The 27,247-nt window shown below is 40.8% G+C and overlaps 1 protein-coding gene and 1 pseudogene across 1 annotated transcript; both read right to left on the bottom strand.

Moving 5' to 3' along the window:
- Positions 1-897: 897 nt before the first annotated feature.
- LOC103331372 (glutamate receptor 1.2-like) lies at positions 898-5,164 on the bottom strand. Its single transcript, XM_089052979.1, has 5 exons — positions 4,827-5,164; positions 2,857-4,199; positions 2,342-2,645; positions 1,693-2,075; positions 898-1,459 (listed from the first exon to the last, which is right to left on the bottom strand). The coding sequence occupies exons 1-5, from the start codon at positions 5,110-5,112 to the stop codon at positions 1,088-1,090; spliced, it is 2,688 nt and encodes an 895-aa protein (XP_088909105.1). The 5' UTR covers positions 5,113-5,164; the 3' UTR covers positions 898-1,087.
- A 2,048-nt stretch (positions 5,165-7,212) lies between these two features.
- LOC148917088 (glutamate receptor 1.2-like) lies at positions 7,213-26,915 on the bottom strand (annotated as a pseudogene).
- Between the last annotated feature and the right edge of the window lie 332 nt (positions 26,916-27,247).

Genomic DNA, 27,247 nt, shown 5'->3' with positions numbered 1-27,247 from the left:
TTAAAGAGTACTGGTATGAGGATCACTTGTATCTTCATGAAACCAGTCCCTTTCCATCGCTAAAAGCTTTCTTCCTTCTCTCAGCTGTTCAATTCGTGTTGACATGTCTTGAGCCAATTCCGAGCCTTTGGGGAAAACCTGAAAACAAAACATGAATCAGTTATGAAGGCTTATTTGATTAATTTAATCAACCGCTTGCATATGTGACTCAGATATACAATGTTCTAAATCGCTATTGTGTAACGTGTCGCATATGTATATCTATTTACTTATTTATATTTGAATGCATATGCAACGTTTAGAAGGGTTACTCACAAGCCAAAACCATTGGTAATAGGCTTGGGTTTAATCATAGAGTAAAGCATCGTGAAATTCTTCAACCGAATTGTACGTTCTACGACCGTCGGATTTCACATAGTTCTCTAAATTTCCTGAGGCCAATACACCATGGAAACCTATGTAATTTGCTTCTGGGGTTATATTGTATCTGTTTAACTGTCATCATTGATGCTAAAGTGGCAGTGTATCTGGTTATAATGTATCACTACAAACTTTGCCAAATTGTTTAACAACATCTCCCCTGCAAAATGTACAACAGCATTTCAACATATGTCAATCTGTAAAAGATATTTAAAATCTAGCAAAAGAAAAAGAAAAGTATCATTGCTCATTTCTCTTACATTAATTATGAATGAGAAACTGATGAGATTTATTATTTATCATAACAAGATGCTCATCTTTAGAAATCTATTTGAAATTTACATTATATGAGCAATCAAGATTTGAGTTATCAACAACTTTATAATAAACAAGATCTGATTTAAAAAAATAATTGAGTTAAATATTGTCTTGGCAGGGAAACTAGCTAATACAAATAAAAAGGCTTGAGACAGAGCACTTACTGTTCGGATACCTTTAAAAGAACGTAATTTATTAGCGTATACTTAACAAAAGAGAAGCAAGCATATTGCTTATAAGTGACTTTATCTGTTTGTAAAATCACGATTTCACACAGCTCATGCTTCAGACAACCTCAGCGACTACAATGGGGAGCAATATCTAGTTCTGCATACCATAATACTTAGCTTCATGCACTATCTGTATACTGCTTTTCTTGGTTTTCATTGGAAACTTTGTGAGAGAAGAACTTCCTTACACGCTGCAGCTTTTCTCGAACCCGATATCTAAATCTGAATTTTTTCACGGCATACCATTTTTCTTTGAGAGGAAATATTATGAATATGAAAAGAGCAAAAGCTGAAGAAACCCCAGTAACGAGAAATAAACCACGAAAGGTATGTATGTTTAGAGTATTGGGATCACTCGTTGTGTTGTCAAACATGAGAATTGTTCTCTTATGAAACCAGACCTTCTCCATCTCTATAAGCTTTCCCTCTTCTCTCATTCGTTGAATTTGCATTGACATATCATGGACCAATTTCGAACCTTTAGGGAAAACCTGCATATACAAAAAAAGATGAACAACGAACTAATCAAGTTGCTTAAGTAAAGTACATGCACTTAATTGTCAGAATCAGAAATACAAGGATCAAATTGGAAAATCATAAAAAACTACAGAAACTATAAATGTTAAGATGTTATGTGGCCAAAATATCATGCTTAATGTTGCTAGTTTTAGTGGAAATACAACATATGATTGATGCATAACTTAATTTAAGGGAGGTTACTCACAAAGCCAAAACCATTGGTGCTAGTGCTAGATTCGGGTTTAATCATGGTGTAGCCAGTAGGATAGTGTGCAAGGAAGATCTTCATGTATGGAACCTCGTCAACTATAGCAGAGACACCACCATGCTTACTTCCTCTTGATAAAGCGTCAGCATATTCTTCAACAAAATTACAGGGTTTAAGACCTTTGAAATTCAAGTTCTTTACCACTCCCTGGGTGACTGAACGTGATTGGTAACCTATATTGTTTCCTCTTGAGTTTAATCGTATTTGGTTAACGGTCATAATTGATGTCAGAGTTGATGTGTAACTGGAAGTCAATATAAGCACAGCAAACACCCATATGATCACTACAAACTTTGTTAAATTGTTTAACAACTTCTCTCCTGCAACAGAATCAAGACTGATCGTCAACTACAGCATCTCTAATCGTAATTTGAGTTCGTTCTTTCATCTGAATGGAATTTGAGTGAACAAGGAATCATTTTGAATTAAGAGAATTCAGTCAGAAAAACATAATTCATAATGCTACTCTTTCTCATATCTGTGTGATAATTAATCAGAAAACACAAGGGTTGAATAAAAGAAACTGAAAACTATTTAGCAGTAAACTTGAATAATTGAAAGAAGTAGTGAGATATCGTGCACTTACTATGAGCAAACACAAGGGTTGAGAAGGCAAACCATAATATGGTTCTGATTTGCTGCGAAGGTGTGCCTTGGAATTCTGTGTTGACAGGACGCTCAATTACCCACACAACGAAACCGGTCAAGATAAAGAAACCCGCACTTGTGATCCAGAGATCTGGCGAAAGGGGTTTCAAGAAAATCCACATGTCTCCATTTTCATTTGATACTAGCATCCCCACACCTAAGTCAGTATATGGTATTGTAAAACCAACATACTGAGATCTCTCCGATGTGATCGTGGTATCCCCAACAATAGCATCGAATGTCTAGTTAATATACATTCCCCAATATGCAAAAGTGTGTGGCAGGAAAACGAAAAATAAAAAATTAGAAATATTAAATCATTAAAATGTAATATAATGAGATGCAAATCTATTTTTGCATTACAAGTTATTAGCATACAATTACAGATGTATTTATCCAACATAATATTTATATTCTACCTGATATAAATTTCTAATTTCAAATTAAGCATACCTGGAGAAAAACTTGGTAAACAAGATCATTGTAACTTGCATTAATGCCAATCTCAAATGGAACGAAGTCATATTTTACTTCATACGGCAACGCTCTTACTGCAGCCTCGAATACATCTATGCAGAAGCCTGTTGGGATGGTTGATGTTCGGTTGGTTTGAATATCAAGGTTCATATGCACAAGTTTGTTGAACCCTTTTTTCACTGGAACGCCAACTCTTAGTTTTATTTCAGAACTAGTACTCACTTGCATCTTTGAACCTCTTGGGATGGTTGATGATCCTCCAGGCCATATGATTGTTTCGAGATCGTTGGTGGAAAGTAAATTTCTTCTGTTATTAAGTGTGTAGGAATCTCTTGTGTGTTTTTCTTCACATGGCCAAAATCCAACCCTTCTTTCCCCTTTTCCTATGACATTTACAATCTCAAATGCACTTGAAACTAGCTTCCCATTTGGATATTGAATTTCTTCACCACTTAAACCCTTAAACCTTGTTTGCAATATCTCTTGAAGAAGCAGAAGTCCATGTTTGGAGGATGTAATATTGTTTAAATTCACTAGGTTCAATCCTGTAGAAGTCCAGGTCCTCTCAACTGCTTCAGCTAGAGCCCAAGTTGCATCATATGCCCAAATTCCATCTGGGGTTACCGCACTTACTTCTATGTTAGGATCCTGCATGTAAAATATCCTCCTCAATCTTGAAGTAAGATTGTGGAGGCGGGTTGATGCTGGAGTATAAGACTTCAAACCGAGCACTCCTTGCGTTGACTCAATTACAGATGGGTCCATGGAAGAATGCAAGAAATTCATGCTAGTTGATGTCATAATCCAAGCATACCCTTCATTCAGTAGGCCTAACTTTTTTGCATTCAAGAAAAGGCGAGGAACAAGAAAATGTGATACATGCACCACAAATACCATCGTCTTCAACTTCGTGAGGTTGCGGAGCTCTTCAATGATCTGTTCATCTGCTGGGGAGGCAGCAATGCAACTTTTATATAGAAGTTGATAAAAAACAGTCACATTTGCTTCTTCAAAGGAGTTGATAAAAAATGGAATGATGTCTGTCCCATAATCTGTGTTCTCATATAGAAGGATGACATCCCTCCATTTGAACATTTCAATAAGGCCACTGATTGCCGTAACTTGAGAAGTTTCATCTTGTGTGATCTCAACAAAGAAGGGATATTCGCCAGGAGCACCGAAAGGACTAGTACAAAGTCCAGAAAGTGACAATACAGGGACTTTAGCTTCTTCTCCTAACTCTGCCAATAGGTTTGCTTCCATTTTTGTTTGTGCACCAATTATTGCTTCCACTTTGATCTTATCCAAAAGATTTAGAGCTGCATTTGGTTGAGGATCGAGTAGAGTTTAAGATAAAAGTATACAATGATACTTTCTTTTAATTTTTTTTAGGGTGAATTTCACTTTACTACATGCAAGTTTCCCGAAATTTACAGTTTTGCTACATAAAGTTTTTTTCGTATCAAATTTGTATATAAAGTTTAATTAAAAAATAAATAAATAAACTCTCTTCTTTCTATCTTTGTGCACCCATCCCCAGGTCCTCAAAGCCATCTGAGTTTTTATCAAAATAGCCAATATTTAACCCCACTTTCAAAAATGTCAGTTTTTATAAAATCTTTCAAATATAGCCAAAAACTCACCAAAATAGACACAAATGCCCTTAAAAATGAAAACCCACATAAACCTAAAAAGCAAAACCCTACTACACAAAGTTTGGAATCACACGCATGTCTGTAGCCATGTGGAGCATTTACCGGACTGCAGAAATAGTTGCTGATGATGACATGTGGAGCTTTTATTTTTGAAAGTCTTTCCCCCACCGCCCCCATGACTCCCTCATCCCGGTCAAACCCCCTTCTCCCTCATCCTGACCAGATCCTCTCCCGTCCACAGCGCAGATTAAATTTGTAGTACAAAGACTAAAATATTAATATGTGGCTTACCAGCTGATAGAGCATGTAGTGCTTTTCCTTTGGAATCTCTGGTGTGCAGAATTACTCTTGTGCTGTAGTTATTATGCAGATGGTAGAAATCAGACAGGGCTGTTGAAATGCAGCTGAGAATAATCTTTCCTTCCCTTGACCCCATCTCAAGAATCACACCAACATGAACCTCTTCCACAACAATATTGGGACTGCCATCAATTTCAGCACACAAGAGACCTAGAAGGATAAACAAGGTCACAAAGGACAGGCAGAGGATGGTTTGCATCTTCCCTTGAAACTCCATATACACAAGGGACCAACTTAATTTCTGCTTCTCTATTGTTTGGTTTAACACTTGATCAGTATCATCCTGCATACATATATAATGCTTCTTCATATGTTAATTAATTTGCGCTAGCTCGCCCGAGAATATTAATTTATATTAGTAAAATAAAATGCTAAGGAGGAAAACTATCACTATCAAGATACCGTTTACTTCTCTTTAATTAGTGGGAGGGGCTGCAGGCTGTGGACTGCAAGATATAAGAAATTCCAGTGATTAGGAAATTCCAGAAAGCAACGTGAATAGGTTGACCAAGACTTTGTGAATGGTGATATAGCTAGAATATGACAGGTGACAAAATTCAAAGTGAAAATTCTTTCAAGCGTGTTGCATGCGTTATGATAATTTAAGGAGCTTGTTATAATAATATTCATATAAACCGTGTGGGTGGTACAGCCTGAAGAGTAGCAGCAAATTCACAACAGAATGTTATTACCTTTGGCAGCAAGTAAGTTTTCATTTAAGACTTGAAGTCGCCAATCCTCTGATTCAAGGATTCAAACTCTCTGGAGCATTTTCAGCCTGATCAGTGCTTGTCTTATGTGAGCATGAACCAGCATCTGGGTAAATTTCGTTTCTCATAGTCGACGCTGACAAAGTGAAGGTTGATTCTCACCGAGTTGATTTGCAATGCCACGCGTCTCATAAACGTAATCTATTATTAGATTGCCTGAAAAAGAGAGAGCATGTAAGCTAAGGGGCTTTGACCGAACCAATAACAAGTGGCCCAGGAGGCGAAGTTCTTCCTCTCTGAGAGGGAATCTCATATCGACTGGTGCACTTGTTTCTCAAGGCAGCAACACTAGGCATGCTACGCCAATTTAAAGACTTTCGGTAATTTCGTATTTTTATTCCTTTTATTTTGTATCCACAGCTAAGATTTCAAATTTATGCTTTCTCTAAATAAAAAAGCTATCTTATGGCTTGGTGAGAGCATCCAAAATCATGCTCTCTATTTTTTAGTTAAATTTTAGCTAAAAACATATCAAAGTTATTTTAGGAGCTATCTCTAAAATTTAAACTTCAATCATGCTTTCTAGTTTAGGTTGTCATAAATGCTATAACTTTTTTTTGATTGGTCCATCTCTATTAAAAAAATAAAATAAAAAATAGTTAGCATTAAATAAAGGTTTGAAATACTAATTAAATAAAGTAGCATTAAATTATAGGGAGCCACTAGGAGTCCTTTCTCTCTCCTCATATTTAAGAACTCCTACAGGTCTCCCTATTTTAGGAGGTGGATATGGAGCATGGTTGAAGTTGTATTTTTACAATTCCTCCCTAAAATTTGTCTAAGGATGTGGTTTAGGGAGCCCATTGTGAATGCTCTGAGACAATTTGGATGTTGAGTAAAAAGAGAACTTATTCTTTTCTACCAACTTAGTATTCCATAGGAAGCAACAGGCATATAAGGCCCTTTTGGTCTTGTCTATTCTCTTCACCAAGGATTAAAGGATTATTGTATCCGTGATTTTTACATTCTTTTCTACCAAGGATTATTGTGCCATTCACAGCCGTCAGCCGTGTGGATAGTAATCATGGCAAAAATTGACAAATCATACTCAGTATTCCATTATTTTCACACATACAACCAAATTGGAAAGCACACAAGGATAACTAGGGGTTTAATTCAGTCCTCTTAGACTCTAATCCCTTGATAATTTGTTGGAGCTAGCGGAAATCGAGATCTATACGGAAATAAGTTCCTTATCCCGGATTTGTATCTCACCTCTCGAGGAGTGCGATACAGAGAGGTGGTGTATAAGTTCTCCATTACGTCCTTATAAAGGAGTGTAGGATGACTTTTTTAGAGTGCCAATAACAACCCCCTAAAAAAATAGAACACATACCCAAATGTACATTAAGCAAACTGCATGTTACTCCCTCTACAACTTTAGCATTATGACACTACGATTTCTGGCATATAGCTACACCTGCTGCAGTGTTATATATTATGATCCTCCAAAGAAAGGAGCGAAAGCAATTTATATAATTAATAAAGGACATCATGTACGTACAATAGACTAATTTATTCAGTTCCCAATGCTAAATTGGACAGGACTACATCCTTAAACGCTGCAGTTGTCTTCCAATCAATTGCAGTTGCTTTCTAATCAGATTTCTAAATGTTGTGGAGAAAATTAAGAACAAGAAGAGAGCAAAAGCTGAAGAAATCCCAGTAACGAGGAATAAACCACGAAAGCTATAGAGGTCAAGAGTACTGGGACCTGTCGTAGTAGCTTCCTCAGACATAAGAGTTGTTTTTCTAAGAGACCAGGTCTTTTCCATCTCTATAAGCTTTCCTTCTTCTCTCATATGTTCTATTTGTCTTGACATGTCGTGAACCAATTCCGAACCTTTAGGGAAAACCTGAATATGAAAGATGTATGAATAACAAATTAATATATAAGCTTACAAATGCGTAACTTTTTTTCTTGTTTCCTTTTATTTATTAAAATTGATAGTTATCCAAGACTCCTAGGACATCGGTCTATCTTTTAGATTTATGAACAAATACAGTGTTTGCCTTTCCTATATATAAACTAATTATGATGATATATGATTTCAATTTATATCACTTGTAACACTCCGACCCCAAATTTATCTCATGTTTTAATTTATTTAAGTGGAATTGAGAAATTACCCGTGGGATAGGGGTATTTTAGTCATTTTCTTATCCGGAAGGACTTTGGGAATTCGTTGTACTGCTAGAGCACGGTGAGTCCGTAGACACGAGCGGGCTCGAATCGGAGTTGTAATGAGAGAGATATGATCAAATGAAGCTCAGTGGCATAATCGTAAATATTTGGAAAATGGATTTTGGTTAAAAGACGAAATTGCCCCCCGCCTCTCTCTCTCTCTCTCTCTCCCCCTCTCTCCTCTCTCCTCCTTTTGCGACAGCCACCATGGCGGCCACGCTTTGGCCGCCGTCGCTCGTCCGCCACTAAAGTCGCGGGCGGTACCAAATGACCCGCCTCTTCCTACCCCAGCCGGTCTCGCCGAACCGCGGGATTTCGCGAAAATCAAAAAACAGCCCGATTCGCTGAAACTTTGCCGGCCTCGTTCTCCGTCGTCCGCCACCGATTCCGCAAGTGAGGTATGGTTTCTCACCTATTTTCCGAGCTCTAGCTGATGGTTGGGTAGGATTTCATAAATTTTGAGGCTAAGTGGCTTGATCTACGAATTGACATTCGGCCGGTTTTGCGATCGCGATTCCGGCCACTTCCGGTCTGTTATTGGGGTATGCCCAAGAACAAAAGTGACTCAAATTAGGTGTATTACCCAGGGTAGGAGTCTTGGCTCACGATTTGGAAGTTTTCGGCAATGCGATATCGCTTTAGACACCCAGCGCCGCCGCACGCAGTGGCGGCGCGTGGGCACTGTAGCTGAGGGGCATTTTTGTCCCATTGCAATCCTCTCGATGTCACGAGCGCATAGGTGTGCTCGGATCTCATTTTGGATACCGTTAGAGTTCCGAACGGATATCGCATATCGCGTATTTTCCGGGTTCGCTAGGTTTGGACCGTCGGATGGTCCTGAAATTATAATATGTTGATCTAGGTATTACCTGGATCGTGTAGAATTCGACGGATCGTAAAATGGAGTCCCGGATACTCCGAAAATGCCAACCCTAGGGTTAGGGTTTTAGCGATCGTCCGATCGTGCGATCGTGAGCGATCCGACCGTCCGATCCGGACCAAACTTGAAGGACATGTGTCCTAGAGCCTGTAGAACCTATAGGAACTTTCGGATCGAATTTGGAGGTCATGGGCCCTGCGGGCCTGTGTGACCAAGCTTGGGTAGTTTGACCCTGGGTTGACCGCTAGACTTTTGTTGTAGTTCTACCATCCCAGGAGGGTTAGAATGACCTTAGTGACAGGTCTTGAGCGTTGTTGAGTTAAATGGTTTATATGCGAATTTAGAATATTATTATATGATTTAAATTGCGAAATTATCAGATGCTATACCAGGGTTGAGGTTTATTTAGTAGTAGAAATTATATGTTATATATTTAACTGTGTGGATGTTTAAAGGTCAATAAAGCAATTGAATGTTAGTTTACAGTGCTATATGCACTACCACACGATACCCCCATATTGTGATCATGTTGAGGCCTTTAAACCCGTGGTGGCTGGTGAGAATGTAGCTGTGCCCAAGGTGTGAGGTCGCACGCGTCTTTGGATTAGCCGGCGTGTTGATGCACTCCCGTGACGTGGCCTGCGCCGGCGTATGAGGGGAGATATGATTGTGTGAGGGCTGGTGAGAATGTAACCAGGCCCAGGTGTGAGGTCGCACGCGCGTCTTGGATTAGCTGGTGTTAATAGACCCGTGTGGCGGGTGCGTCCGGCGATGAGGGGAGATATGATTGTGTGGGGCCGTGAGAATGTAGCCAGCCTAGTGTGAGGTCGCACGCGCTTTGGATTAGCCGGCGCAGTTGCACCCCATACGTGGCGGGTGGCGTCCCGACGTATGAGGGGAGATATGATTGTGTGAGGGCTGGTGAGAATGTAGTCGTGCCCAATGTGAGGTCGCACGCGTCTTTGGATTAGCCGGCATGTTGATGACCCGTGACGTGGCGGGTGCGTCCCGATGAGGAGATATGATTGTGTGAGGGTGGTGAGAATGTGCCGGACCCGGTGTCACAGGAGTCGCACGCAGCTCTTTGGATTAGCCGGCGTGTTGACAGGCCCCATACGAGGCCGGGTGCGTCCCGTCGTATGAGGGGTGATATTGTGATTGTGTTTGGTGAGTTGTGATGGATAAATCCTAGAATGTATGTATTTGTGTGGCGGTAATGGTTTATTTGATATTAGGAGCCAGGATAGATATAAAAGAGCTACGTGTGGCTTGATCCCTTAGTAGGGTACGTAGGCAGCCTGAAGTTACTAGGTGCAGCCACAGATTAGACCCCACTTAGGTGGTCTTATTGAGATTGGTTCGGACCTTGTTGTTGGTCCCGAAACTTGGTTGAATTGAGATTGGTCCTGGAGACTGAGTGAGTGAAGGTGTGCATAAATAGATTTTGAATTTATTATATGCATGTTTGATGCATTAAGTTATTTTAAAAACATTGTGGGCAGTTCTGCTAGAATTATTTGAAGGTCGGAGGCCCTTTATGTAAATTGCATGAGATTATATTGTGCGTGCTGCCGGTTGGGTTATAAATGCGCTTTTATGCTGGTGGGAATTTTGGGGAAATGTTCAATTTATTAGGAGACTCACAAATTTCGCAGAAAGTCTCGTGCCCTTAATCCTCTATGGTAAACGAGGCGTAGATTTAAGGAGTAAACCAGGCGTGGGTGTGATGCCGGGGTCTCCGCAGGTTCGTCTCGGGTTCGGGAAATTCGGACGGGTCCTGTCATCACTTTTAGCAGGAACCATCTTAAGCTTAAACCTTAAAATTTATATCAATGTTTGTTGCATATTTTTGGTTTTTCTTGTCACCAAGATTGTTTTAATAGACTGATTAATAGAGAGTATATGAGTTAGGCTGACAAGTCACAAGCATGCAATATTCTCAGTGTCCAGAAATTCTCTTGGATATATATATATATATATATTCCCCTTTTATTGAGAGATTCTTCAAATAATTTTATTTGAGGGACATCCTCTAAGGTCCGTTACGAATTTTTTTAAACGATCCAAACTATCTATTTTTTAAGTATATATTCATAGATCATTTTTGAAAAAAGTTAGACAAATCGGAAACCGTTCCGACATCAAATTATGTTTTACAAAATCATTGATCAAGGTGCTTCAAGAAAGTACTAAAATCTCAATAGTTTCAAATCAAGTTGGCATTTTAATGGGCAGACCATGTTTTGGTGGATGCACCCCTGATTAGGATAGATGTACCTTTGGAAGTGCTATAGTGCCCTTTATAGGGAGATTGATTGTAACACCCCGACTCCAATTATTTTCCTATTTTAATTAAATTAAGAGAAATTATTAATTTACTCTTGGGTTAAGGGTAATTTTGGTCATTTTCTTATCCGGGAAGATTTTGGGACCATGAGTGGTTTGGTTGCGTAGGTGGTACCGAGACAGAAACCGTGACAGCAGAGGCTTGAATCGAGATTTAATGAAGTTTTGGCGATCAAAATAAGCTCGATGGCGGAACCGTAATTATTTCGAAAAGTTTGGAGCAAAAATCAGATTTTTTCATTTTTACCTCACTCTCTCTCTCTCCCCGACGCTCTCTCTCTCTCTCTGTTTCTCTCCCGATACCGACTTTCTCTCTCTTCGATTCTCTCAACTCCGGCCACGAAAGGGCCACCGTCCCGCTCGACTCGTCGTGAAGTCCCGATCACGACCCACCCATTCCCGAAACCTCGAATCCCGACGCCGCCGATTTCGGGTTCGAACCGGAAGTTTCGATCGTTGCGCCGCCGCCACCACCGTCCTTTTCGTAAAATTGATGGGCTTTCTTCCTCTTTTTACGTGTTCTAGCCGACGTTGCTTATGATTGGAACGATTTGGAGGTTTTGTAAGTTAATTTTTGAATTAGGTTTTGGCCGGTTTTCAATTTGAAATTTCGCCGCCTTCCGTCGAATTGGATCTTGTGGCGGTTGAAGAAAGTGATCCTGACCTTGAGAAGAAGCTAGGGTAGGAAGGGTGAGCGTTGGTGTGGAGATTTTCCGTCGCCGGAAATTTCTCTACACACCCACGCGTTGCCGGCGCGATGTGGCGGCGCGTGGGCAAGGCTGGTGAAGTTGGTTTTTATCTTGACGAGATCCTTAGGTTGTCACGAGTGCGTAGGATTTTGCGGATCTCAATTTGGATGTCGTTTGACTATCGAACGGATTTCGCATATTGTGAGTTATCCGGTTCGATAAGTTCTAACCGTTGGATCGTTTCCAAACTGAAGTATGTTGATCTAGGTACTTTTAGAAACCTATAGGAATTTGCGGATCGTGAATCGGAGTCCCGGATGTTCCGATTCAATGATTTGAAGTTTGAGAATTCGCGATAACCGTACGATTGGAAGCGATTCCCAAACCTGAATCGGACCTTAGGATATTCCATTGGACGTACACGCACCGGGAACTTGGGGATTTAAGTATTTCCTTTTGTGAATTTCTATTTTGGAAGTGCGTTATATTAATCAAGGGTTCGTATCTCGAAATAGGTACTTCGGTCGATCATTCGCAGCAGGCAGGACCCTCTCGGGGCCGGGCAGCTTGGGATTATTTGTGAGTGGACTTTGTTTTAAGCATATGCATGGTTTTATTGATAAAAGATTTGTGCATATATTTAAAATGGTAAATGTGATTTAATAAGTATTTGGTTGAGGGATTTGGATATTCTTATACGTATTGGCAATATATTTTGAATGTGGATATATTTGAGTATGATGAATATGTTGATATGAATTTTGGGATGTCTATCTATATTGCCTATGTATAAAGTATGAGAGGATGTCGTGGTGAGATTGTGGAAAGACATGAGTTTGAGGGTTGGTTGTGAGATATATGAGTATGTTAGGTGAGTACCATTCCCTAGTTACTGGACTTCCCACACACGTGCGTTAGCAAGATTGCGGTGGGGTGGAAGGCCATGAGATTGTGGGTCTCACATATATCGTTGGCTGCGCTGTGTGAGACACTTCCCATACGTGTAGATGGCGATGCCGCGCATGGGAAGAGTATGTATATTGCTTAGTATTATCACACACGCCGCTGGCGATGTCGGTGGGGTGATGATACTGCTGCGCGCGTAGGACTTGTTATGAGATTTGTGAGCTACACGTGTCGCTGGCAGATCGGCGTGTGAGCTATGGAGTTCCGTCCCCCGGTTGGACTACTCATCCTGGACGCGGGTTAGTATTCGAAATCCTGCGTACCAGCTAACAATCCCCCGGTTGGATTGTTTCCCCGGTACATTAGTATGGAGAAAAGTATATATTATATTATAGTTATAGTTATAAATATATATATATATATGTGTGTGGTTACGGGTTGATGAGAGTTGCATATTTTTGGGAGTAGAGTTGTGGTTTTGAGATTTGGAGATTTATTGGATTTTGGGATGATGTGTTTTGAGTATTTGGTTTATGAATTGTGAAACTGCATGCTAGAGCATTATTTTTACACGGTGGGGTTATTATGTTGTTTTAAAATGCAAACTTTATTTTTGTCCACTCACATATTTCTGCTTTCCCCCCCAGTGCAGAGTTGCTTTTGCAAGCGTTCGAGCAGGGTTGTGAGCTCCAAACATTTCATCCGTAGGTAGGACTTGTGTAAATTCCTTTTACTCAACTGTTTGTTGTAAACAAATTCTGTTAGATGCTCTGTTATTGCCCATGTTAGGTTGTTACTTGAGGCGAAGGCCACTTTATTTTGGATTGTTGTATGTTGAAAGCATCTGGCAGTTGGGTTTTATATTATGTAAATTATGCAGTTGAATATTGTTGGGTGTGAGCATTTCTACGAGGAGACTCTGCCAAAATTTTGGTAGGATTTCTTGGTTTTTAGTAAGTGGGCCCGCATTGGTGTGATGTCGGCACTAAACGGGTCCGTCCCGTTCAAGGGAAATTGGGCAGGGTCCGCATTGATAGCAGATATTCTTCTCGTCTTTTACAAGAATCATGACAGATCCTGGTATTATTCATATTGGGATAAGACAATAAGCAAATAATGCATGGGGGTGCTCCAACTTTACCAATCTACATTAGTGCGAGTATAAATGTCACATCCCGACCACCGCGAAGACGATATTATCCGCTTTGGCCCCCTCTCTCCCTCACGGTTTTGTTTCTAGGAGCTCAAGAGCAACTTCCCGTGGGTCACCCATCCTGGGATTGCTCTAGCCTCAAACTCGCTTAATTTCGAGTTCCCTCGACTCCAAAGGCAAGTGAGCTCCCAAAAGGCCTCGTGCTAGATAGATGCGGGTGTGCACATATAAGGCACATCACCCATTCTCCGCTGGTCGATGTGGGATCTTACAATCCACTCCTCAAGGGCCCGACGTCCCCGTCGACATACTGCACTACACGGCAGAGTGGCTCGATACCCGAGCGAGGACCCGCCCAATTTCCTAACCCGAGGCGAACCTGCAGAGACCCCGGCATCACACCCACGCCGGGTTCATTCCTTAAAACTATGTCCTCATTTACGAGAGGATTAAGGGCACGAGACTTTCTGCCAAAATTTCGGCAGAGTCTCTCCTGTAAATTGAACATTTCCCTAAAATATCCACCTGTATAAAACACATTTTATAACCCAACCGGCAGTACGCACAATATAATCTCATGCAATTTATACAAATGGCCTCCGGCCTTCAAAAGATTCTTGCAGAACTGCCCACAATGTTTTTAAAATAACTTCATGCATCAAACATGCATATAATAAATTCAAAATTTATTTATGCACACCTTCACTCACTTAGTCCCCAGGACAAGCCTCAATTCAACCAAGTTTCGGGACCAACAACGAGGTCCAAACCAAACTCAATAAGACCACCTAAGTGAAGTCTAATCTGTGGTTGCACCTGATCAAGCGTCACGTAGCTCTTTCGTATCTATCCTAACTCCTAATATCAAATAAACCATTACAGCCATACAAATTCATACATTCTAGGATTTATTCATCACAACTCACCAAGTACAATCACAATATCTCGCCATGCGCTGGAAAATTCAAAGTTACGTATGGGACCTATCCGTACGCAGGATAAACCTACGACACGTGAGAACTCATCAACATATTATAATTTCAGGACCATCCAACGGTCCCAACCTAGCGAACCCGGAAAATACGCGATATGCGATATCCGTTCGGAACTCTAACGGTATCCAAAATGAGATCCGAGCACACCTATGCGCTCGTGACATCGAGAGGATCATAGTGGGACAAAATGCCCTCACCATAAAGGTGCTATAAGCGCGCCACCGCTACCGGGCAGGCGTGGGTGTCCAAAGCGATATCGCATCGCCGAAAACTTCCAAATCGAGAGCCAAGACTCCTACCCTAGGTAATACACCTAATTTGAGTCACTTTTGACAGGACCCGCCCGAATTTCCTAACCCGAGATTTAACCTCATGGAGACCTCGCATCACCCCATGCCGGGTTCACTCCTTAAATCTATGTCCTCGCTACGAGAGGATTAAGGGCACGGACTTCTGCTGAAATTTCGCAGAGTCTCCCTATAAATTGAACATTTCCCCAAAATTTTCACCTGCATACAACACATTTTATAACCCAACCGGCAGCACGCACAATATAATCTCATGCAATTACATAAATGGCCTCCGGCCTTCAAATGATTCTAGCAGAACTGCCCAATAATAATTTTAAAATAACTTAATGCATCAAACATGCACATAACAACTTCAAAATCTATTTATGCACACCTTCACTCCTCACTCCACAAGGCGAGCCTCAATTCAACCAAGTTTGGGACCAACAACGAGGTCCAAACCAATCTCAGTAAGGCCACCTAAATGGGGTCTAATCTGTGGCTGCACCTAGTAACTTCAGGCTGCCTACGTACTCTACTAAGGGATCAAGCCACACGTAGCTCTTTCGTATCTATCCTGGCTCCTAATATCAGAGAAACCATTACAGCCATACAAATTCATACATTCTAGGATTTAATCATCACAACTCACCAAACACAATCATAATATCTCCCCATACGCCGGAACATCCAAAATTACATATGGGACCTATCCGCACTCGGATAAACCTACGACACATGAGAACTCATCAACATATCACATAATCCCCTCATACGACGGGCACGGCCTCGTGGGGTCCGCAACACGCCGGCTAATCCAAAGACGCGTGCGACCTCTGGGCTGGCTACATTCTCACCACCCTCACACAATCATATCTCCTCTCATACATCGGGGCGCACCCGGTCACGTATGGTCCGCCAACACGCCCGGCTAATCCAAAGACGCGCGGCGACTCACACCGGGCTTGGCTACATTCTCACCACCCTCACAATCATATCTCCCCTCATACGTCGGGATGCACCCGCCACGATAGGTCAACACGCCACTAATCCAAAGGCGTGTGCGACCTCACAGGGCACCGCTACATTCTCACCCCTCATCGCTCACTCGCTGCTACATTCTCACCACCATCATATTCACTTTGGCTGGCTACATTCTCACCACCATCATATTCACTTTGGCTGACTACATTCTCACCACCATCATAATCTGTTCACTTTGGCTGGCTACATTCTCACCAACCACACGGGTTTAAAGGCCTCAACATGGTCACAATATAAGTGGGGTAGTGCGTATAGTAAACTAACATTCGATACTCTTTAATACCTTCGTATACATACCTAATTACGTTAATCACATAAAATCCTTTATTTCGTAAAACTCAACCCTGGTATAGCATATGATAATTTCTGCAATTTAAATCATATAATAATATCCTAAATTCACGTATAAACATTTAACTCAACAACGCTCAAGACCTGTCACTAAGGTCATTCTAACCCTCCTGGGATGGTAGAACTGCAACAAAAGTCTAGCGGTCAACCCAGGGTCAAACTACCCAAACTTGGTCAAACAGGCCCGCGAGGCCGACGACCTTCAAATTATGATCCGAAAGTTCCTATAGGTTCTACAAGGTCTAGGACACACGTCCTGTAAGTTTGGTCCAGATCGGACGGTCGGATCGCTCACGATCGCACGATCGGACGGTCACTAAAACCCTAACCCTAGGGTTGGCATTTCGGTATCCGGACTCCATTTACGATCCGTCAAATCCTACGATCCTGGTAATACCTAGATCAACATATTATAACTTCAGGACCATCCAACGGTCCAAACCTAGCGAACCCGGAAAATACGCGATATGCGATATCCGTTCGAACTCTAACGTATCCAAAATGAGATCCGAGCACACCTACGCCTCGTGATATCGAGAGGATCGCAGTGGGACAAAAATGCCCTCAGCTACAGTGCCCACGCGCCGCCACACGCCGCCGGCAAGTGGGTGTCCAAAGCGATATCGCATCGCCGGAAAACTTCCAAATCGTGAGCCAAGACTCCTACCTTAGGTAATAAACCTAATTTGGAGCCACTTTTGTTCTTGGGCATACCCCAAAAACTGACCGGAAGTGGCCGGAATCTCATCCCGAAATTCGGCCGAAATCCAATTCGAAGATCAGACATCCTACGCTCAAAATCGATGCAATCCTACCCAACCATCAGCTAGATCATGAAAAATAGGTAGAAATCCATACCTTATACGTCCAATTTGGTGGAGAAATGAGAGAGAACGAGCGATTTGAAAATTCGAGAAAAACCGCTGGATTTTCTGCGTTTCTCGCGAAACTTCGCGACGAGCTTGGGGGTTGGAAGCGGAAGACCAGCCGGTCATTTTGGGTCCAACACCACCTCGAATGGTGGCCGAAGGAAGCGGTGGTGGCGGAAAAACCGCCGCTGCTGTTTTGATAGGGAGGAGAGAGAGGCTGCGGGCGGAGAGAGAGAGAGAGACGGGGGCAATTCCGTCTTTTAACCAAAAACCCATTTCAAAATATTTACGATTATGCCACTGAGCTTCATTTGATCATATCTCTCTCGTTACAACTCCGATTCGAGCCCACTACGTGTCTACGGACTCATCTCCCCGTGCTCTACGCAACGGTACAATCGGAATTCCCAAATTCCTTTTGGATAAGAAAATGACTAAAATACCCCTATCCTACGAGTAATTTCTCAATTCCACTTCAATAAATTAAAACATGGGATAAATTTGGGGTCGGGGTGTTACACTTTTGTTCTTGGGCATACCCTAAAAACTGACCGGAAGTGGCCGGAATCTCCCCTCGAAATCCGGCTGAAATCCAATTCGTAAATCGAGTTGCCTACGCTACAAATTGATCAATTCCTACCCAACAGCAGCTAGAGCTCAGAAAATAGGTGAGAAACCATACCTCATGGCCGGAATCGGTGGCGGACGACGGAGAAGGAAATCGGCGGTTTCGAGCTTTTTCTTGATTTTCCGTGAAATCCGACGGTGGCAGACTCGGGCCGAGGTAGGAAGAGGGGCGCTCGGTCATTTAGTACCGCCTGTTTGGTTGCGGACGAGCACGGCCGGTTGTTCTAGCCGTCGCGAACCCGAGGAGAGAGAGGGAAACGAGAGAGAGAGAGAGAGACGGGGCGATTCAGTCTTTTAACCAAAAACCTATTTCAAAATATTTACGATTTTGCCACTGGTGATGTTTTGCCCGTAACTCTTTTTCGTTACAGCTCCGATTCGAGCCCACTCGTGTCTATGAACTCATCTCGACGTGCTCTACGCAACGGTACAACCGGAATTCTCAAATTCCTTTTGGATAAGAAAGGGACTAAAATACCCCTATCCCACGGGTAAATTCTTAATTCCACTTAAATAAATTAAAACATGGGATAAATTTGGGGTCGGGGTGTTACAATAAATTTGGGATTTAAAGACGATTCCCTTTTTAATTTCACACTAATTTCCCGAAATCTCATAGACGACCTAGTACTTGCTTGGGTTATGTATAAATCTTTCCCTTATTGCTTTTGATTATTATGTCAATATTTTGCTTTCGGAAAACAAGAGATTAAAGAAAAAACTGCATTTCACTCCTATACTTAACAAAAGAGAAGCAAGCATATTGCTTATAAGTAACTTTTATCTGTTTGTAAAATCACGATTTCACACAGCTCCCGTACAACCTCAGCGATTACAATGGGGAGCAATATCTAGTTCTACATACCATAATACTTAGCTTCATGCACTATCTATATACTCGCTTTTCTTGGTTTTCATTGGAAACTTTGTGAGAGAAGAACTTCCTTACACGCTGCAGACTTTTCTCGAACCCGATATCTAAATCTGAATTTTTCGCATACCATTTTTCTTTGAGAGAAATATTATGAATATGAAAAGAGCAAAAGTGAAGAAACCCCAGATGAGAAATAAACCACGAAAGGTATGTACGTTTAGAGTATTGGGATCACTCGTTGTGTTGTCAAACATGGGAATTGTTCTCTTATGAAACCAGACCTTCTCCATCTCTATAAGCTTTCCCTCTTCTCTCATTCGTTGAATTTGCATTGACATATCATGGACCAATTTCGAACCTTTAGGGAAAACCTGCATATACAAAAAAAGATGAACAACGAACTAATCAGGTTGCTTAAGTAAAGTACATGCACTTAATTGTCAGAATCAGAAATACAAGGATCAAATTGGAAAATCTTAAAAAACTACAGAAACTATAAATGTTAAGATGTTATGTGGCCAAAATATCATGCTTAATGTTGCTAGTTTTAGCGGAAATACAACATATGATTGATGCATAACTTAATTTAAGGGAGGTTACTCACAAAGCCAAAACCATTGGTGCTAGTGCTAGATTCGGGTTTAATCATGGAGTAGCCAGGTAGGATAGTGTGCAAGGAAGATCTTCATGTATGGAACCTCGTCAACTATAGCAGAGACACCACCATGCTTACTTCCTCTTGATAAAGCGTCGATATTCTTCAACCGAATTCAGTGGTTTAAGACCTTTGAAATTCAAGTTCTTTACCACTCCTGGGTGGTGAGCGTGATTGGTAACCTATATAGTTTCCTCTTGAGTTTAATCGTATTTGGTTAACGGTCATAATTGATGTCGTAATCGAAGTCAATATAAGCACAAAAACACCCATATGATCACTACAAACTTTGTTAAATTGTTTAACAACTTCTCTCCTGCAACAGAATCAAGGATCGTCAACTATAGCATCTCTAATCGTAATTTGAGTTCGTTCTTTCATCTGAATGGAATTTGAGTGAACAAGGAATCATTTTGAATTAAGAGAATTCAGTCAGAAAAACATAATTCATAATGCTATTCTTTCTCATATCTTGAATAATCGAAAAGACAAGGGTTGTTTCATAGAGACTGAAAACTAATTAGCAGTAAACTTGAATAATTGAAAGAAGTAGTGAGATATCGTGCACTTACTATGAGCAAACACAAGGGTTGAGAAGGCAAACCATAATATGGTTCCGATTTGCTGCGAAGGTGTGCCTTGGAATTAGTTGACAGGACGCTCAATTACCCACACAACGAAACCGGTCAAGATAAAGAAACCCGCACTTGTGATCAGATCAGCGAAAGGGGTTTCAAGAAAAACCACGTCTTCATTTTCATTTGATACTAGCATCCCCACACCTAAGTCTGTATATGGTATTGTAAAACCAACATACTGAGATCTCTCCGATGTGATCGTGGTATCCCCAACAACAGCATCGAATGTCTAGTTAATATGCATTCCCCAATATGCAAAAGTGTGTGGCAGGAAAACGAAAAATTAAAAATTAGAAAGATTAAATCATTAAAATGTAATATAATGAGATGCAAATCTATTTTTGCATTACAAGTTACTAGCACACAATTACAGATGTATTTATCCAACATAATATTTATATTCCACCTGATATAAATTTTTAATTTCAAATTAAGCATACCTGGAGAACAACTTGGTGAACAAGATCATTGTAACTTGGATTAGCGCCAATCGCAAATGGAACGAAGTCATATTTAACTTCATACGGCAACCCTCTAATTGCAGCCTCAAATACGTCTATGCAGAAGCCTGTGAAATATGTTCGATTGGTTTGAGTATCATGGTTCTTAAGCACAAGTTCGTTGAACCCTTTTTTCACTGGAACGCCAACTCTTAGTTTTATTTCGGAACTATTACTCAATTGCATCTTTGAACCTCTTGGGATGGTTGATGATCCTCCAGGCCATATGATTGTTTCGAGATCGTTGGTAGAAAGTAAATTTCTTCTGTTATTCAGTGGGTAGGAATCTCTTGTGTGCTTTTCTTCACATGGCCAAAATCCAACCCTTCGTTCCCCTTTTCCTATGACATTCACAATCTCAAATGCACTTGAAACTAGCTTCCCGTTTGGATATTGAATTTCTTCACCGCTTAAACCCTTAAACCTTGTTTGCAATATCTCTTGAAGAAGCAGAAGTCCATGTTTGGAGGATGTAATATTGTTTAAATTCACTAGGTTCAATCCTGTAGAAGTCCAGGTCCTCTCAACTGCTTCAACTAGAGTCCAAGTTGCATCATATGCCCAAATTCCATCTGGGGTTACCGCACTTACTACTATTTTAGGATATGATAACAGTATGATGTGCTGACACGTGTACTTGCTGAGGTGGCAAGTCTGTTAGCTCTTCACATGTTTGTTAATCTGATTAGTTACTCTTGTTAGTCTAATTAGTTATTCTGTTAAGCTCAGATTAGTGAAGGAGTCATTGTTACACAGCTATATAAGCTTGTGATTAGTTCATTTCATTATCATGTAAGAAAACACTTCTGAGAAATATACAGAGCTTTACCTTTCTTTCATTTCTCTCTCTAAACCTAGATCTGAAATACTTTCTTTCCACCATGGTTATCATGGTATCAGAGCTTCGGCTCATCGATTCCTGATATTTTACGCTTCCACTCCACAATCTCAAAGCCCGCTCTACTGTATCACCGCTAATTTCATTTTCGAGCTCTCAAATTGCAACAATGGCGAATCAGTGGCTGCTTGCGGTTCCGTTTGCTCATATTTCTGGCGATTCTGCAATTGTTGTTCGCCAATCTTCTTCGTGTGCTCTTCTTCTTGACTCGGTGATGAATTCACCTCTGGTATGCCTGATATTCCTCTTCTTGACTCGATTCGGTCTTATTCAATTATGCTGTCTATGATTTCTTGAAGCACACAGCATACTTCTCTAAATTCTTGAAGCACGAAGCACGTCTCTAAGATCTCTTTGAAGCACGAAGCACTTATCTGAGATTTCTTTGAAGCACGAAGCTCTTTTCTTGAAGATCTGAATAATCTGATCTACCTGTTGAAGCACTATTGCTACTTTTTGATTTGTTAAAGCACAAAGCAATATTTGATTCTTAATTTGTTGCCACACAATTGTTGAAGCACAAGGCAAATATGACTTTTTTGTTCGAAAAATTGACGGTCTCTTAGGAGTCATTACTATTCAACTCAATGATGATAATTTTGTGAAATGGAATTATCAATTGCAATCTGTCCTTCAAGGCTATGATCTATATGGTCACTTTGATGGCACCTCTGTGTGTCCACCTAAATATGTTGTTACTGAATCTGAGGGAGTAACTACTGAGATTTCTGAGGACTATCGACATTGGCTTCAACTGGATAAGGCTTTGCTTAGCCTACTCATTGCTACGCTATCAGATGATGCCATTGAATATGTAGTTGGGTGTAAATCTGCACGAGAAGCTTGGTTGAGTCTCACTGATCGATATGCCTCTGTCTCAAGAGCTCGCATCAATCAACTTAAAACAGAGTTCTATACCATTCACAAAGGAGGGGATTCTATAGATAAATTTTTACTTAGGCTGAAGCATATTCGAGACCAACTCTCTACAGCAAGTATCAAGCTTTCTGATGATGATATAATCATTGCAGCCTAAATGGTCTACCACCTGAGTTTGACATCATTAAGACTGTCTTGGTGGCTCGTGACACACCAATATCACTTAAGGACTTCCGAGCATATCTCTTAACTGTCGAGAAGAATATTGAGTCACGCATAAGCTATGCATCATAATATGACTGGTTTGCTCAGTGTTGAATATGGTTCATCGTCTCATGCTCAAGCTCCCGCTCAGCCATCGCTTACTGCTTCTGTTGGGACACTAACTGCTCATCCACGGTCCTCTTATTCTTCCGTACGGGGCTTAATGGTTTCAAGACTTCTGCTGCCTAATGTGCCATCATCTTCGTCACATCAGTCTTTTCACTCCTATGGGTCCTCTTCTGCCTTCACTCCTAGAGGACGGGGTCCAGGTGGTCGGTTCTCTTCTAATAATCGAGGCGGTTTTTCACCAAGGTTTTCTTCAAACTCCAGGAATCGGAATCAGCCCATCCCGGAATGCCAAATATGTAACAAGAGAGGTTATACAGCTCCAAACTGTTATTATCGAATTCCAGAGAGTTCTTCTTCTCCTGTACTTGAATGTCAGATATGTGGAAAGTAGGGTCACATCACATTGAACTATTACCACAGGTCCAATTTCACTAACAAGGCACCTAGACTCTAGTTCCTCCTCCTTCTCATACAAACATTGTTGGGTGCAAGTGGATTTTTAAAGTTAAAAAGAATGCAGATGGTACTATTTCTCGATATAAGGCCAGGCTTGTAGCACAAGGGTTTAGTCAAGAATATGGTCTAGATTATGACGAAACATTCAGTCCCGTGGTTCGACATACTACAGTTCGTTTGATTTTGGGTCTGGCAGTTCAATTTCAATGGAAATTACGTCAACTAGATGTTAAGAACGCCTTTCTTCATGGCGAGCTCCAAGAAGAAGTCTTCATGAAGCAGCCTCAAGGCTTTGTTGATCCTACATATCCTGATTTTGTCTGTAAACTTCAGAAGTCCCTATATGGCTTAAAACAAGCTCCTCGTGCATGGAATGCCAAATTTAAAGGATATTTACCTACTCTGGGGTTCACAGTGTCTCCTTTGATCCAAGCCTTTTTATCAAGAAAACTTCTTCTGATATTCTTATTCTTTTATTGTATGTTGATGACATCATCCTCACAGGATCTAATCCTGCCCTTGTCAACTCTGTTATTCGTGATCTTGGGGAAGTATTCGAACTCAAGGATAGGGGTGGCAATTTCGGACACGACCCGATACCGACTTGAAACCCAAGACGAAATTAGCGGGTTCAACCCGCACGATAAAAACAGGTCAATTTCGGGTCAACCCGTTCGACCCGTTTAATAAACGGGTGGGTTTCGGGTCAACCCGCTATAATACCTACCTAACCCGTTTATTAAACGGGTCGTGTCAACCCGCTATAATACCTGTCAACCCGCTAAAAAATGAAGAGAAATGGAGACTTCAGCACACACACAAGGGGTTTCGAACCCCTACCACCCTCATTTCTCTTAAACACCTTATCCACCATGCTACAAACAACTTTGTGATTTTATCATATGTCTTTTAATATTTATAATGTTTCTTTTTCTTTTGTGTTTTCCTTTCTTTTCCATCTCTCTTCTCCACTTTTTTTTCTTTCTCTCTCTCTCTTTTTTTTTTCTCTTTTCCTTTCCTCTTCTCTCCTTTTTTCTTCTTCTTTCTTTTCCTTCTTTTAGTTTTCTCTCATCTCTTTTTTTCTTTCTTTCTTTCCTTCAATCTTCTCTCTCTCTCTCTCTCTCTCTATTTTTTTCTTTCTTTTCCTTCTCTCTTCTCTCCTCTCTTTATCTTTTTTTTTCTTTCTTTTCCTTATATTTTCTCTACTCTCTCTGTTTTTTTTAATTTAAATTTTTTTCAACTGTGAGTTTCGTAACATGCATATAATTATTTATGAACCCGTTACACGACTCGAAACCCGCACGATAAAAGACGACCCGAACCCGACACGACACGTTTATTAAATGGGTTGGGTTCGGGTTGAGCATTCTTGACACGTTTATTATCCCGACACGACACGAACCCGACAAGACACGACCCATTGCCAGCCCTACTCAAGGATATGGGTCAGCTCAAATATTTTCTTGGTCTTGAGATTCACTATCAGGCTAATGGCAATATGTTTGTCAATCAAGCTAAGTATGCTAAGGATTTAATCAAGAAGGCTGCCATGGATACGTGTAAACCTTGTAGTACACCCTCCAAACCTCATCAGCAAGCTTTGACAACTGATGGTCTTGCTCTTAGTGATCCTACATTGTATCGCAGTATTGTCGGGGCCCTACAATATTTAACCACTCGTCCAGGACATAGCCTTTGCAGTTAATACCGTCTGTCAGTTCATGCATAATCCCACTGATGTTCATTTTGGTTTTGTCAAAAGAATTCTCCGGTATCTGCAAGGTACTCTACAGCATGGGATCGCTTTCTCTCCTGGCACTATGCTTCTCTCCGGCTATTGTGATGCCGATGGGCTGGTGACCTAAACACTCGTCGATCCACCACTGGTTATGCAGTTTTTCTTGGCCATAATCCAATCTCTTGGGCGTCTAAAAAGCAAGCTTCAGTTTCCCGAAGCTCCACAGAGGCTGAATATTGAGCTCTTGCTCATTGTGCTGAGATTTCATGGATTAGACAGCTGTTATGCGATTTACATATGGTTATTCATGAAGCTCCAGTTTTACACAGTGATAACTTGTCTGCCTTAGCACTAAGTGCTAATCCGGTACTTCATTCTCGTATCAAGCATATGGATATCGATTTCCACTTCATTCGGGAGAAAGTTCAAAACAAAGATCTCATTGTTCAATATGTTTCTACTGATGAGCAAGTGGCTGATATTCTTACCAAGGGTCTTCATAGTCCCCTGTTTGTCAAACACTGTGGCAATCTCAGTCTTGGCTCACCCCCAGCTGAGATTGAGGGGGGATGATAACAGTATGATGTGCTTGACACGTGTACTTGCTGAGGTGGCAAGTCTGTTAGCTCTTCACGTGTTTGTTAATCTGATTAGTTACTCTTGTTAGTCTAATTAGTTATTCTGTTGAGCTCAGATTAGTGAAGGAGTCATTGTTACACAGCTATATAAGCTTGTGATTAGTTCATTTCATTATCATGTGAGAAAACACTTCTGAGAAATATACAGAGCTTTACCTTTCTTTCATTTCTCTATCTAAACCTAGATCTGAAATACTTTCTTTCCACCATGGTTATCAGGATCCTGCATGTAAAATATCCTCCTCAATCTTGAAGTAAGATTGTGGAGGAGGGTTGATGCTGGAGTATAAGACTTCAAACCAAGCACTCCTTGCGTTGACTCAATTACAGATGGGTCCATGGAAGAATGCAAGAAATTCATGCTAGTTGATGTCATGATCCAAGCATACCCTTCATTCAGTAGGCCTAACTTTTTTGCATTCAAGAAAAGGCGAGGAACAAGAAAATGTGATACATGCACCACAAATACCGTCGTCTTCAACTTCGCGAGGTTGCGGAGCTCTTCAATGATCTGTTCATCTGTGAGGAGGCAGACAATGCAACTTTATATAGAACAGTCACATTTGCTTCTTCAAAGGAGTTGATAAAAAATGGAATGATGTCTTTCCCATAATCTGTGTTCTCATATAGAATGATGACAGCCTCCATTTGAACATTTCAATAAGGCCACTGTTGCCGTAACTTTGAGAAGTTTCATCTTGTGCGGTCTCAGAAAGAAGGGATATTCGCCAGAGCACCAAAGGACTAGTCTGAAGTTGAAAGTTACAATACAGGGACTTTAGCTTCTTCTCCTAACTCGCCAACAGGTTTGCTTCCATTCTTGTTTGTGCATCAATTATTGCTTCCACTTTGATCTCATCCCAAAGATTTAGAGCTGGATTTTGTTGAGGATCGCTAGTAGAGTTTAAGATAAAAGTATATAATGATAGTTTCTTATAAATTATTTTTTTTTATTACAGTCAACAAAGTTTAGAAAGAAAATTAATTTTATACTACAAAAACTAAAATATTAATATGTGGCTTACCAGCTGATAAAGCATGCAGAGCTTTTCCTTTGGAATCTCTGGTGTGTAGAATTATTCTTGTCTGTAGTTATTATGCAGACGGTAGAAATCGACAGTATCGTTGAAATGCTGAGAATAATCTTTCCTTCCCTTGACCCCATATCAAGAATCACACCAACATGAACCTCTTCCACAACGATATTGGGACTGCCATCAATTTCAGCACACAAGAGACCTGGAAGGCTAGACAAGGTCACAAAGGACAGGCAGAGGATGGTTTGCTTCTTCCCTTGAAACTCCATATACACAAGAGACCAACTTAATTTCTGCTTCTCTGTTGGTTGGTTTAACACCTGATCAGTATCATCCCGCATATATATAATGCTTCTTCATACGTTAATTAATTAGCGCTAGCTCGCCCCGAGAATATTAATTTTATATTAGTTAAATAAAATGCTGTCTAAGGAGGAAAACTATCAGTATGAAAATACCGTTTACGTGTGGGAGGGGCTGTGGACTATGAAAATACCGTTTACGTGTTCACCAAACAAATTGAATATTCTTTCAAGCTTGTTGCATGCGTTATGATAATTTAAAGAACACCTCTGATATGTCCACTGCTAGAGTACTCATC

Source organism: Prunus mume, linkage group LG5 (genome assembly GCF_029339155.1).
Source record: "Prunus mume cultivar Tortuosa linkage group LG5, ASM2933915v1, whole genome shotgun sequence".
In the NCBI taxonomy this organism is placed as follows: Eukaryota; Viridiplantae; Streptophyta; class Magnoliopsida; order Rosales; family Rosaceae; genus Prunus; species Prunus mume.
The sequence above is the reverse complement of the archived record's forward strand: the minus strand, read 5'-3'. Positions and strand labels throughout refer to the sequence as shown.

What these genes read in the sequence shown, in the direction of transcription:
- LOC103331372 (XM_089052979.1), bottom strand. Translation starts at nt 5,112, where the DNA reads ATGGAGTTTCAAGGGAAGATGCAAACCATCCTCTGCCTGTCCTTTGTG. An exon ending in TTTACCAAGTTTTTCTCCAG is followed by an intron (nt 2,646 to 2,856) that starts GTATGCTTAATT and finishes TATATTAACTAG; the next exon opens with ACATTCGATGCTATTGTTGG. An exon ending in AACCCTTGTGTTTGCTCATA is followed by an intron (nt 2,076 to 2,341) that starts GTAAGTGCACGA and finishes ATTCTGTTGCAG; the next exon opens with GAGAGAAGTTGTTAAACAAT.